This window comes from Hippocampus bargibanti, linkage group LG07 (assembly GCF_051943395.1).
Source record: "Hippocampus bargibanti isolate YZ-2025 linkage group LG07, ASM5194339v1, whole genome shotgun sequence".
NCBI classification, from domain to species: domain Eukaryota; kingdom Metazoa; phylum Chordata; class Actinopteri; order Syngnathiformes; family Syngnathidae; genus Hippocampus; species Hippocampus bargibanti.
Genome location: NC_142740.1, coordinates 19,410,010 through 19,424,426, shown reverse-complemented (window position 1 = coordinate 19,424,426; position 14,417 = coordinate 19,410,010). Strand labels below are relative to the sequence as shown.

Genomic DNA, 14,417 nt, shown 5'->3' with positions numbered 1-14,417 from the left:
CTGGAGTATAAGGCGTACTGGAGTATAAGGCGCACGCCCAATGGATGGTGTATTTTCAAACGTTTTCCATATGTAAGGCGCACCGGACAAGAAGGCACACCTTCAATGAATGAAAAATTGTTCCAAATATAATGTATAAATACCATATTTTCCGGAGTATAAGGCACACCCCCAATTAATTGTGTATTTTCAAACTCTTTCCATATACAAGGCAAACCGGACTATAAGAATCATAAATCCTTTAATACTCCCACAATTGGGAAATTTGCTGTCCACAGCAGCAATTTGAAAGGGGGAAAAAAACAAAACGGTATATAGTGCAAGGGCGTGGGGGGGGGGGGGTGAAAATATTAGTAAAAGATTATAAAAATGGTGCACCCCCAATGAATGAAACAGGTTTTCCAAATATAATATATAAATACAGTAAAGTCTCGTTATATCGATATCGGATATATCGATAGTCCCGGTTATATCGATACTATTTCTATGCACGCACGGAGAAAATTACATGCAAACAGGGTCGGATATATCGATAGTCCCGGTTATATCGATATTTTTTCGGACTCCCTTGAATATCGATATAACGAGACTTAACTGTATATAAATGTTTTCCAAATATAATGCACACCACATTATAAGGGGGATGCAGGCGATGGCTGCTGACAGTAGTTCCGAGACCTGTTGTGACTCAATATTACTTCACATATAAGGCGCACCTGCGTATAAGGTGCAGGGTCATCTTTTGAAGAAAATTAAGGCTTTTGGATGCGCCTGATACACCGGAAAATACGGTAGATTGAATTGCTATGGCATGCCCTAAAAAAATATTTGTGATTGAAAACCTTCCAGTGTTGCAGAATTAAAGCAATTCTTAAATGAAGAGTGGGCCAAAAATATTTCCACAGAGATGGGAAAGACTCATTTTCAGTCTCAGAAAATGCTTAATTTCAGTTGTTGTTGCTGGGGGTGACCCAACTAGCGATTAGGTTTCGGGAAAAGTACCTTGTCTCAAAAGTTTGTATTGAATGTTTTCCTCCTTGGTTAAAAAAAAAACAAAATAAACAAATAAATAAATAGATAAATATGTAAATAAATAAATCAACATTAACATTTGCTTTTTGTGTTTGTTTGGGTAATTGTTCTCTGTTATGACATTTACATTTACAGTATTTGATAGTTATAAGTCTTAAAGTGGGAACCCATGCAAAAAATAGGAATATGAGAAGTGGGAAAACACTTTTTATGTCTCTTGTAGATGTGGCATTACGGCAAGACTTAATCTCCAAAAAACAAACTGATGACACAAAATGCCCTGGATGGAAGTTCACTATTTGTCGCAATAGCACAGACTCACAAATGTGAGAATATTTGTTCATTGCATTTGAGTCCCCCCAAAAAATGAAGCAACTCGATGGTTCTTTTCCATCATGGATGTGAGCAACAAACATTGGCAATGAGACGAGTCGACCAATGAGGAAAAGTTTGACTGGCCCGTGTAGCGTGAACTTGTTTCCATTTCGATACGTCGTCTCGTCTAGAACCTGCGCCCTCTCAAAGTCTGAGAAATTTCCAGGCTGAACACTTAAGACTTGAGATCCTGAAGTGACAGTCTGTTAGTCAGTCAAGAGGAACAAGTGCAGACTTGCAGCAAGTGCTGGGAGCTCAATTGCATTCAAGCTCTTAAATTTGCCTTCACTCCAGACTAATTGGATCAAGCTCGAAAAGCAGATTCCAATTTTTGTCCACCCCAAACTTGAGCCCCCTTCCATCTTTTGTCCTTGTCAACATTCCCCTCATGAGATTCCCAAAAACATGGAGGTGAGCGGAGCACAAATGCACGACTGCATGCAGACACACCTCTCATTCCAACACGTCGGCTGCTATCGTTTCGCGTTCCCTTCCCGTCCTTATTAAAGTTCCATATTGAGATTCCTTCCTCCCGCTCCGCCTCCCAAGCCCTGTCACTCAACACAAAATCGTCAAGTTTCAACAAAAAGATGCACACGTAAAACTTTTTTTAAAACAACGAGTTCCTATTCCTTGTCCTTTTTTCACGTGGGATGAAAGTTTCCTTCAGGTGTATGTGAACCCCTCACACCCTCAACCGCACCACTTCTGCCTTCACCCCCTTTTTTTCCCATTGTCATTATTTTTGATAGTGTCCCCTCTGATCTGACGAGCCTTTGGATGCTCTCTGTCTTTCTGTGCGCACTTTGAAGTGTCAGTCGCTCCCCATGGCGGCCCCCGCCAAGTAGGGTTTGATTTCCCATCATGCCGAGCATTGTTCCCCGCATCACCCTGACCCCCCCGCTAGTTCCGAACTCTCACTCCCCTGTGCGGTGCGGTGCCCCCTCGGCATCGGGCAATTATCCCCGGGAGTAATGAGGAGCGTCTCTTCCTTCCCCTGAGCTCTGACAGACACCTCTCCCACTCATTTGTCAACAAATCAGACGTCTGGTGTGGGCGGCCATATTTGCACTGAGGGTTTTTGCGCACGGAAGCTCGGGCTGATGTGCTTTGCTCTCTCTCACACTTTCTCCCTCTTTCATTTTCTCCATCCTTCTGCATCCTTTCCTCTATCTCCGCCACCTCGTTATCTCTGACAGGATGTCATTCCTCTTCCGACACGCACTCCTCCGACGTCTTCTCGCCATACGTTCCTGTGTATCTCGCTGCTCAAGGAAAGTCTGACTACCAATAGGGCCTAATGGTCATGTGTGGCTAATGATCACTCAGCTAAACAAGTGCAGATGTTCACATGATTTGTGTCAAAGTTGCTCACAGGCATGCGCACAGAGCAAAGGGAAAAATAAAACCAAATACATGGTATGGGCAAATGACTTCTGAGACACTTTCAGTCAATGAATGCATCAATCAGTAGTTCGGTCTACTCTGAATAATTCTTAATTTTACAGGGACATTTAGGGCACTTTTTTCGTTTTTCGATACCAACTGCACTGTGACCAAGTGTACCAAGAACGGTCCATAAAGACAATTTCTGGATGAGTCTGATGTGGAAGAATGTCTGTTTGAGATAAACGATTAATGACATTATGAGCCTGGCCCGCTTTTCAGGTTTGTGACTGACGCATGAAGACACATTTTGTAAAAAAGACTTTCCAGGACAGTGAAATTTGTCCAAATCCATTTTGTTTTACATTTCTGGCCAATTAAGAATAATTAAAAAAAATACCGGTAGCTTAAAATGTGTGTTTTTCATTCATAAAAAGTCAAAGTCAAAGTCAGCTTTATTGTCAAATACGTATGCTAATATGAATGACATACAGCACAGATGAAATTACTGTCCTCTCGGACCCAGCATGCAAGGCACTTATAATGACTTCAACAAACATAATAAACACGAAAACACCAATTTGTTCTATGATACGCTTTCAGTAGCGCATTTCTATATGAAAACAATTAATAATGGAAAATATTCCGACAAATGCTATATTTGTTGAGAGACGAAAAGTCATTTCATCAATGCTGTATATTGTAGATGCTCAAGTTGACCATATTGTATAGGCACGTAGAGTAACTGCAAATATTCTGAGCCGAATCAGGCCACCTTGATCCATCAAATACGAGAATAAAATTCTTATAAGTGACATGATGCATCATTAATTTTAAAGATTAATGAATTGTGTGACTTTATACTCACTTTGCTCCCTGCGCTCCTCTGGGCTGGATGATGCCTCACCATCAGAAAGCAGACCAGACATGGAGAACAGCTTCCGCCCTAAGTTTTCTCCACTTTTAATGGAGCCGCCGGGGGAGGCAAAGGCAAACTCCTTACCGTCCACCTCCGAGAAGCAAGATTTCAGCCTCTTTGCCGGCGTGAAGGCCGAGTGATAACCGATCGGCTCCCTCTCATCATGCGTGGATGAGAAAGGTCGAAAAGCACCGCCGACCCCGCTGTGGTGGAGCATGCCCAGAGTAGAGCAGTCCAAATTGGGTGGGGTGAACTGGGGGTGCAGGTGGAGCAGTGATGCTGGGAAGTCTCGGCCAGTAAAGGGGCCTGATACGGGGCCCTGGCGCTGATACATGGAGGCAAAGGTGTAGGATGCGGAGGGGAAGGGTAGATGGAGATCTTTCTCCACTGATGCAGGAACCCCGAAGGGCCTGGGTGCTTGACTGGGGACAGAGGCGTCGCGGCCAGCCTCAGCAGTGGAGGCGAGGACCATGAGAGTGGGGGAGGCGAGAGGAGCTGGCATGTAGGAGGAGCTGTCCATCTTGAAGGGGCGGTGGAGGTCCATTCACCTCCGTGTGAGCGGCGCTGAGAAAGAATCATGAGAACATTTTCTGAATGGAAAGTGCCAGGGCTGAAAAATAATTTTAAAATATTTATTCTCATACAGACAAATAATATACAATTACATTTTGTAAAATATGCGTTGATTAAACTGTAAGAGCATATTTTTAATCATAGAAGTTTAGGATTTATTTTCATTAGATATTGAACATTCAAATTCTGAGCAACATCTACTATTTAAATACGCAATTAGCATTGAACTGTAAATGAATTAAAACAATAATAATAACACTCACATTCAGAAAACTGCCAGCATTACTTTTATAACGGCATTAACCATGGAAATTTTAAAATGATCTGACATGGCAAATTCAGGAAAAATAGGACTATGTTTAATAAATGCATAAAAACATTTTTTTGTTACAAATAAAGTGTTTTTGAAGTGTACTTTACATAACGTTGTTCAACATTGTTGTATATAATTAGGTCAAAGTGCATTACGGTTAAAACGAGAGAACGATACACGAATATGAAAAATAATTTTTCATTTGGGGAGAACTGCCTGTGTTAAAAACGGCTCCTTTTGAACTTTTCGACGGTTTGTTCAGAGGAAACACCAATTGATGAACTCGTTGAAAGTTTTTGAACCAATTAGACATAATTGGCAAGAACAATCTTTACATGCTGTATCTTATATTGGAACTGCAGTATGGAGCACTCATTTTTAGTTTGAAAATGTGAAGCATCGGATTTTCAACGAGTTGACACTTTTACAACGGAATTTGCAACAGTGTTAAACTTTGAATACACACGCCTTGTAAAAAATCAATATGGCAAATTAAAACCGATTAAACAGGAAACCAAGTAATATTGGACTCACTTTGACGGAGAACTCCGGGCGCGATGTCAACTAACTCCACTCACTCTCTCAACTTCCAACAGTCCACGGACGCGACACTTTCCACGGGCGGGCGCACTTCAGAACGTGCACGTGTCCTCCTTCTTTCTTCTCCTCCGGGATGCTGTTGCAAGACGTCACCGGTGGTCGTGACTCTGACCAGGGCGAGTACATCTGTGGGCCGGCTGCGTGTGTGCCCGTGTTTCCCTCCTCCCCGCGTGTGTGTGTGTGCGTGTGTGTGTGACACCCTCTCCTCTCATATGTGCTTCTTTTCCAGCCCCTCTTTCCACCACTTACCCCCACCCCACCTCTCACCGTAGTCGGTCGGACACTTTCAATTTCTCGCCTCCCGCTAAAGATGAGTCAAGCAAACCTGCAGCGGTAACAGTATAGTACGAGGATACAATCAAAACCAATGCCGACAGGATAATCCCTGTTTAGTGGTCAACAACATATTTTAACCCCAATTATGTTTTTCAAACAGACATGGTTGGGGATCACATCCATTGAAAAGAAACTAAATAGCATCATACATACAACAACTATGGAAGATATGGCATGGAGAAACCTGCCTATGGAATTCCTGGATTTCAACTTTGACCACATTATACGTATGTACAAGATATTGATTTATATAGCATTTTAACAACAGCGGAAGCAGTAACAAAGCGCTTAACATATGTACACATGTCAGGAAATAAAGCAGTCACAAAGATAGTAGAAAGCATCAGGGAGTGAAACTGAGATCAAGTCGGAATCATGCTGAGTTTAATGCCAAAGAGTACAAGTGAGTTTTGAGACGGTTTTAAAGATGGGCAGCGAGGGGGGCTTGTTGAATATTCAGTGGCAGGTCATTTCAGAGTGGGACCAGCAAGGGAAAAGGTTCCATCCCCCTGAGCCTCCGTTTAGTTTTTGCAGTGGCGGGCGGTGCATATCACCCCTGGGCCTTCAGTAGTGCTACGTCTAAATTAATCCACAGCTGTGGCTGTAAATAAAAAGTGTGCTGTGATTTACGAGAGGGTCCTTTTAGCCAGGAAATAACTTGTGAATAAAGAAATACTGTCATTAAACTGTTCGAGTTTTTACTATGAACGTGTGGATTCATGATATGGGGTAGATGGTAGATGGTTTGAAAGGGGGGTAAAAGAAGCGATTCTTATAAAACAACAAAATCCTTCATTAAACCGGTCTGGTGGGGTGAGGTTCAATTTGGATCGTTCATACAATAGCCTGCTTAGGCAAAACAGGTTAGGCAACATTCGTAATGCTGATGAGGTGGGAGTGGGGGAAATGGGCCAGTTGTTAGTCAGGAATGTAGGAACAATCAGTGGGGCCACAGGGAGTGGTCCTCTGCTCCCCCCAACCTGAGAGTAGGGACCTATCATAGCTATGTCCGGCGCCGCCATGGCTGGACATTAGGGATATATAAATAGGGCCGATACGACAAGTCAGACTTTAGTTCGCTGACAAAGCCTCTTGGATAGGAGGCGAAACGTCCGAAACCTTCAAATTTGTACAGATGACGGCTGAAGAAACCTTCTCATCGATGATATGGGGTAAGAAGTCGCTCTTTCATGCCGCAGAAAAGATTGAAAGACAGGATGCAGAAGCATGAATAATTACCTCATACAAAAAGTCAAAGTCAAAAGTCAAAGTCAGCTTTATTGTCAAATATGCTAATATATATATAATATATATATAATATATATATATAATTGTATAAAATGCAACTGCAATATTATGTGCTATTTTCTGACATATTTTGAGCTGTCCAACCTTTGTTAATGATGTCCATTTTTTCTTGAAAAAGCCGTCTTAAAAATGGCTTTCTCAGTAAATCTGCAACCAAACCCATTTTTTTCTCCTCCTTCAGCTATTATGGGTTGACAAAACCACAATTAAATCAACACAACAATTTATTTGCTTATGCAGCTCGCTCCAGAGACAATGTGCTAGCTCGGGCCAGTATGCTGTTGTCACGAGCGGCAAGTGATACTATAATTGACTGGTAACTAGCCAATCATAGTTTGTGAAAACTCTGATGTCAGCATCCGATGTCTCACAACTCGAAATCTGATTGCTTAAAGCAACAGAGTCATTGACGCCGCATTTTTTGCGACGGGGCCTGCATAACTGATTGTGAAGATTGTGAAGGTAGATTTCTGACCCTGGTAACAAATGATGGCTGGAATGTGATTGGTTAAATGCTTGAATATGAAAACACACATCTGGAAGCAGCACAACATCGGAAAAGCTTGAAATGTTTCCCCCACACCCATTTTACTCTTCTGAGACCTCCCATTGCTATACACCTGCCCGGTGCCTCTGGTCAGTGGATCAGAGGGTGCTGGAGGTAAACAAGGACTGGGCGGAGTCTTTTCCATCGTCTATCAAGGCAATCCCTGATCTCAAAGGTGAAATCCTTTGAATAGCCTTTGTCGCCATACCTTATTTGTAATATTTGAATGAAGATGTTCGACCATGTGGACCATGTGTAGTACTCTCGTTCTAGTACCTGATTAAACTGTAATTTCTCAGCCTTTTTACAGATAACTGGTATGGATAAACAACACTTGCGTGGAATAATGGCATGTTACAATGTAACGGATTCGGACAGCTGCACAAATAGGGAATAGTTGGACAGAGTTTCACATTTTTTTTTACATTTCCAAGCGTCATGGAATTTCACAAGTTCGATTTGCTTTCGAGGGCCAAATAAAATGATATGGCAGGCCAGATTTGGCCCTCAGGCCTGGATTTTGACACCTGTGCTCTGCTACGACTTAATTGCACCGATTGGCAATTAGACAACAAACACACTAAATGCCAGATAAGTTAACAGTTCGCTTCTTCTAATTCCTCTCCTACCAGTATTTTTTTTCTGTCAGTCTGGATGCCCCATGGTACCATACTACCTCTCACCAATAGTTATTTGCACTGCATACTTTTTTGGTCCACCACAATACGAAATGAATAAGAACACATTTTTTCCGTGGTAGTGTGCAGTGTTTTATATGTTAATAATCTGTTCAGACGTTAAAAGTTGATGTGTAAAACGCTCCAGGAGCTCAAATGGCCTCCATAAAACTGCACTCAGAGGTTTAACCCAGTCAACATGTCCAGGTGTGACAAGGTGTCAGAATGTCTGTGCTGTGAATGGCAGCTGATAGAGTCATCCGCTCCCCTGTGATGCTGTGAGGCAACACAGTCTGCAGCCTGTCGGGTGACTGACACTCTGGAACATTCCCATTTGATGAGAGACAATGCACACCAATGGTATTATTTGTCAAGCGTAATCTGCTTTCAAGTGAGGCACGTTACAGGCGGGGTAATATCTACATCATTCATATCGGATTCCAAGCAAATTGTCAGAAAGCATCGCTATGAGCCCCACAAATCAGCCCAAATCACTCTTAATTTGTTTTTATCGGTATTGGTATTGCTTAAAGACTTTTTGAAATAATGTAATTGAAATAATTCTTTACTCCCCCAAGCCAATCCAGCGGCTTTACACTGCTAATCTAATGTGACACGCAATTTCCGTCTCTCAGACGATTGCTTCCCCTCAGGTCCCTGTCTTTAATGAACAGCCATTTGGCTGTGAGCCTGCACTCAGAGTATGTGTGCGAGTGTGTGTGTGTGCGTGTGTGTGTGTGTGTGTGTGTGTGTGTGTGCGTGTGTGTGTGTGTGTGTGCGTTTGTGCGTGTGTGATCAGTGGACAAGTTCGAGGAAATGAGTGAATGGGGAATACATCCAGCCTTGTGAAGAGTCCGAACTGTGAGAGCAAACTAGATTGTGGGTAGATAAAAATGAATGATTTTCATTTGTTTTTACACCCCTGTTGTCTTCACACGGCAAACTTCTTCCCATGCATGTTCGTCATCACACCTCATGACAGCTGCAGCCATGCAGCAGATGCAGATCTTAAAAGGAGAGCACATAAACCAAACTGGCTCAGACCAAGCCTGTTACAGCCCTGACCTCCAAGCAACATGTCACGTGTCTGTCTGTTACAAGACAAGGCCATGGTCGTTCTCTTGTTCCTACATCGTTTGGGGGTTAGTCAGTCTGACTCCTTTAACGAAGAACAAATTCCAAATTCCTCTTTAGTCCTGCAGAAGGTAATTCATATTTAATGCAGGTTGTCAATTGCTACATTGAATATGTTTTTGCCACAGCCTCATCTGCTGGACCAGGTGGGTGACTGCATCACTTGGTGTGCAGCACAAGTGCAAGGTGAAGGAAACTTTTCAAAATACGATCAAGACATTGTTCCATAAATTCACCCAAATTTTATCAATTCTAACTTGCAATGACAAAAAGTTATGTTTAGCAGTATAAGATGCATCTAAATGTGTTTTTGTCAGACTTAATCAAGCAGCATTACACAAATGTTGTGTGTGTTTCACATTCGCTCAATTACGGTGCAGGGGTTCTTCTCCGTAGGCACTCAGTGACAGTGTAAATTTAACTGTAAATAGTCGTCTGACTGTATGTGTGCCCATTGAAAAACTGGCGACCACAACAAGTTTGAATTTTGCCCAGCCTCATCTGAGATGAGCTCCAGCAAACCGAAAGTTTGAAAAAAATAAGTGATAAAAGGGATGGCTTGGTAGTTGAGTGGTTCGCACACTGGCTTCACAGTGCAGAGTTTGTGAGTTTAAGACTTGGGCCGGTCTCCTGGTGTGGAGATTGCATGTTCTCCTTTTCTCTGGGTCCTCCGGTTTCCCCCACATTCAAAAAACAGTGGCTGGCAACCGATTCATGGTGTTCCCCACTTGGTCCCCGAAGATGGCTGAGATAGGCTCCAGCACCCCCCACGACCCTAATGACGATAAAAACAACTGGTGAAGATGAAACTGTGATTTTTAAAATTATGGCCATAACTACTTTGACTGTTTGTTTTGTTGTTCTCTTGCTCATTGTCCGTGTTTATGTCCATGTTAGTGTTGTGTTTATTATTTTGCTTTTTTGTTGACTATAATGTGAAGCGATTGTTACAGTGACAGCTGTTGTGAAAGCGCAATATAAATTAGGATGTATTGTGTTGTATTGTATTTTAGCAGTGGTGGAACCATGGGATGGAACAACATTGGCAGTGATGCAAATAATTTAATATCTTGCATATAAATGTACTCTTTGGAACATTGCTTTTATTTTTTCCAATTGTGACGACTTGATTTTTAATGAGGTTAGTACATAGTCATGGCCATGGATGCAACTGTATTCAGTACAAAAATGCAATATAAGAAATAATCATTGAAATTTATCGTAGTATATTCTGACCATCGAAGGGCAGAACCTCTTCTAACAGGGCCTCCACAACTTTGTTGGTTAACATGGCAGCCACTCTAACAGACTGTCCGATCCTGCACAACCGTTGTATTGTTTTTGTTTGATCCTGCTAACCGACCGAGGTACTCAACCACAACGAACCCTCACGGCACACATGTTTTCGCACTTTGCAGAAATAACAAGCGAGAGATACGACCGAGCAAACATGGCTCAAGTGGCCACATTTGCGAGCCGATGAGCGGCCATACATCTTCCGCCAAGTCGCGGGGATAGCGGGTGTTCAACGGACGATGGTTGTGTATGCTGCAGGCTCACTGAAGTGTTAATGATGTCCCCGCTCCCTCAGCCAGGTTATGGCACAGGGGCCGTCAGCCGCCGTGAGTAAACTGCAAGGCTCCCAGAATAAATTGCCACCCGGAGCCACGCGGGTTGGTCAGCCAGCCAATTACAGGCCTGCCCACTCAGCTGAGGATGATGGGATGCGATGTTAATTGTGTGTCTTCATTTTCTGGCAAGAGGTGAGTCACTTGGCTGTCTTGGTGACCGTCACATGCACGCACACACACATCAAGATGTGTGCGACTTAAGCTTTGAGTTTGCTGTTAGTGTCTTTGTTTATTATGTGTCGACTTCACTCGCACCCAACAGTCAAGATGCGCGTTTGTGTATGTTATCCAAACGTGCATGAAAGGGAAAGACGCAAGGCCAATTAAGGCCATGTCCATGCACACCCTTCTTTTTTTCAAAAGTTCAGTAACTTTTTGTCAACCCACAAACTGCATTTTAGGCCCCTAAACTCTGACTGCCACGTTGAAGATTTTCCCAGCCCAATGTATGTATTTACTTCTTGACTGTTTTTCACTGTGCTTATCTTACATACTGATGTCTTGTGAAAAACACTGACAACTATGTCGATTTTTGCCTGTTATTTATACTATTAATGGTTGTTAAGGGTTACAAATATCACCTGTTGCTGTGTCATACTCATGACATGCCATAAATAGTAGTTTTTCTGCATAGCAAAATTTCATATCCAGCCATTTTCTATCACTCTTTGCATCATCAAATGATTCTGGTCGGGCAACAGTCAATCACAGACTACATTTATCGTAGACCACAGGTGTAAAAGTCAAGGTCCGCGGGCCAAATCTGGCCCACCACACCATTTTATAAGGCCTGAGAAAGCAATTGGAGCATGTCAAGTGCTATGATGCTTGCTAAAGTCAGAACCAAAATTTCAAATCATCATATGTAAACCACAATAAAAGTCACTATTCTTGACTTCAGATTTGAAAATGAGTTATTAACTTGTAATATGTGGAGGAGAAACTCATAACGGACCTCAAGAGGAAACCATAACTCTAAAGTGGCCTATGGCAAAAAAAGGGGATGACACCCCGGCCTTACACATAAGACTCGAACTCCAAACGTGAGGCAGTTTTGCTCACCAATTATTCACCATGCTGCTATGAATTAAAAAAGATGCAATTATATTGGAAGGACATAAACCAAAACTGGTCTTTGGATTAATTTTAACTGTTTTATGGATTGTAATAGTGCAAAAGTTAAAAGGTAAAGTTCATAAATATATATTATAATATATAATAATATAATATATTATAATCGTAACGTCTCAAGAGTCTTTTAACCTCTCAAAATAGAATTGTCCTCATAAACGATGGCTTTAGTATTATTATCCCCCCACCGCTCTTTCTAACTCATTCATTCCCAGTTAATGCATTGGGGGGGCTGAAGTCAATGTAGCTGTAATTATTTCCAAGGACCAATTAGTGGTAATTGCCACTTGCTGTGGGACTCTTCATGATTGGTTGGCTTCAATATTTACTCTGCACTCTCTCATAACAGGTGAAAATAAATGAAAATAAAAGTGTGGTTCGGCAATTGTATTTCCTGTTGTGTTTGCCAGGTTGCAGCAGTGATTAGAGAAGAAAGTTCGGAAGAGCTCACTCAGTGTGTCAACACTGAGACTGTCTCTGTGGTCAGTGTTGTGGGAGAGAGGGGGGTTCTACTTTATTAACATAGGGAGAGCCTGAGCGAGAGCAGTTTGCCAGTGGAAGTGAGACAGCGAGAGAGGCCATCGACCAGACAGCTCTAAGATGGACTGGAGGGGTACGTGTGAGAGATGAGCTGTCCAACATGTGAGTATGTGTGTGCGCACGAGTGTGTGTGACAGCTCCCCAAAGCAGCCGGCCGGCGTGAATGCGAGGAGGAATACAGAGAGGTGCATTATGGTCTCAATCATTGATCGCTTCCTCCCAAGGGGGCCGCTCACTGCCCCCTTCCCTGCACGGCAGCCCATATCCATGCTTGCACATTCATAACGCATAGACACCAGCACACAATCACACTAAAGTATCTTATTTTATAAGATGTTATATGATGCATCGGTACCTCCGGACCCGTCCAGTGAGTTGAGATTAACAGATGTTTTTTCAAATTTAGTGTATTGAAAAAGATTTGTTTCTGCCAAGTAGGCAATAAAGCACAGGTTTCAAAGTCAAGGCCCGGTACCAAATGTGGCCCGTCACATAGTTTAATTCGGTCCGCGAAAGCTAATCAAACTTGTGAAATTCAATGATGCTTGATAAAGTTTTGATTTGAACCAAAATTTCAAATTGTCCCTTGTTAACCAGAATAACAGTCAGTATATTTTACTTCAAATTTGTAAACTAGTTATTCACTAATTTGTTGTGCGCTCTGTGTGTACTATTTGGAGGGGATTAAACATTCTAAAGGCTTCCCGAAATGAATCACGACCCATCAGAGCAAACCGTAACTATAATGTGGCCGCAGGAAAAAAAACCAATGCAATAAGGGACAAGCAAGTTAGTAGCAACACCGAATACATGACAGTTGATTTTGTATGCAACTGCGCAAAGCGACTAAGGCAGACATCACCATCAATGCCTTTTGCCCTTGTCATGATCTAGTTGGCGACCAACGGGTGGCGCTGTCAGCCCCGCCTGCACCTGTACAGGTGCTGGTCATCCCGATCAGTGGCGGACTGCCACGTTCGGATTGCCGACCAATGGGTAGCGACGTCAGCTCTGCCTGCAGCCTCGCAGGTGCTGGTCGTTTTAATCAGTGACACTTAAAAGGACTCCCGGCACGACCATCCGGTGTCGGTTCATTGTTTGTGGTATGCTTTGTATGCAATTGTATGCTGTGCATGTGTTTGTTTAACCTTGGCGGACTTTTACACTTGGTTTTCTTTTGATACTTTGTATTTTTTTCTGTTCAGTTGATTGTGATGTTTTACATTTTGTTCCTGCTGACCTTTATTTTAATACAATTTGTCAAACAACCTCCTGCTCCCTCCTGCCTGCTTTTTGGGATCCGCACCTGCCATCACCACCTTGCAAACCGTGACAGCCCTCCCAGTTAAGATTAACATTAACATCTGCTTACAAACCAAGCCATTGGCCTCACGCAGTGAAGAACCCAGTAGTCAGTGGAAGTTTGCATCCTCAGCCCTCAACCACAACTTCTTTGCACGCGCATCAACACAACACTGCCCACCGCCAAACATCACACCATATCCCTCCCTTTGCTCCAACCATTTCCTCCCAGCAAGTGGGCCAGGGCTCTCGTCCTTGCTGTACTTTCACCGCCACAAGGCTGACACTAATGTGACACTCTGGAAAATAATTACCAACAAACGCACTGCTGACTGCAAACAGCTCGCTCCCCTCAGTGGACTGTCACCAGTCATTAGTCTGAGCCCTGGGAGAGAACAGGGCAATGGTGAGGGGGGATGTGCACCATGGCGTGTGACCATGGCGAAGACGATACTGTGTAAAGGTGGTGCGCGGGTGGGGGGGGGGTAAGGTTGAGCCTTGACAGGTGTATTAGGAACATCCTGTTTTTTTTTTGTATTCGTAACATGCACAAACTAAAAAAAGATCACTGCTGATGCTTTCACCACTGACCCCCTGAGGTGATTTACAGCAT

At 42.9% G+C, this 14,417-nt stretch overlaps 1 protein-coding gene across 2 annotated transcripts in view; it reads right to left on the bottom strand.

Annotated features, from left to right (window-relative positions):
• Positions 1–5,297, bottom strand: part of rnf220b (ring finger protein 220b) — a 33,351-nt gene extending 28,054 nt beyond the window's left edge. For both annotated transcript variants that reach the window (XM_089000915.1, XM_089000916.1), the window contains exons 1-2: positions 5,133–5,297; positions 3,662–4,276 (exon numbers count right to left, since the gene is read on the bottom strand). In XM_089000915.1, the coding sequence (XP_088857041.1) occupies positions 3,662–4,256 (595 nt within the window). In that variant the 5' untranslated portion in view covers positions 4,257–4,276; positions 5,133–5,297. The remainder of the gene's footprint in view (positions 1–3,661; positions 4,277–5,132) is intronic.
• Positions 5,298–14,417: the final 9,120 nt, after the last annotated feature.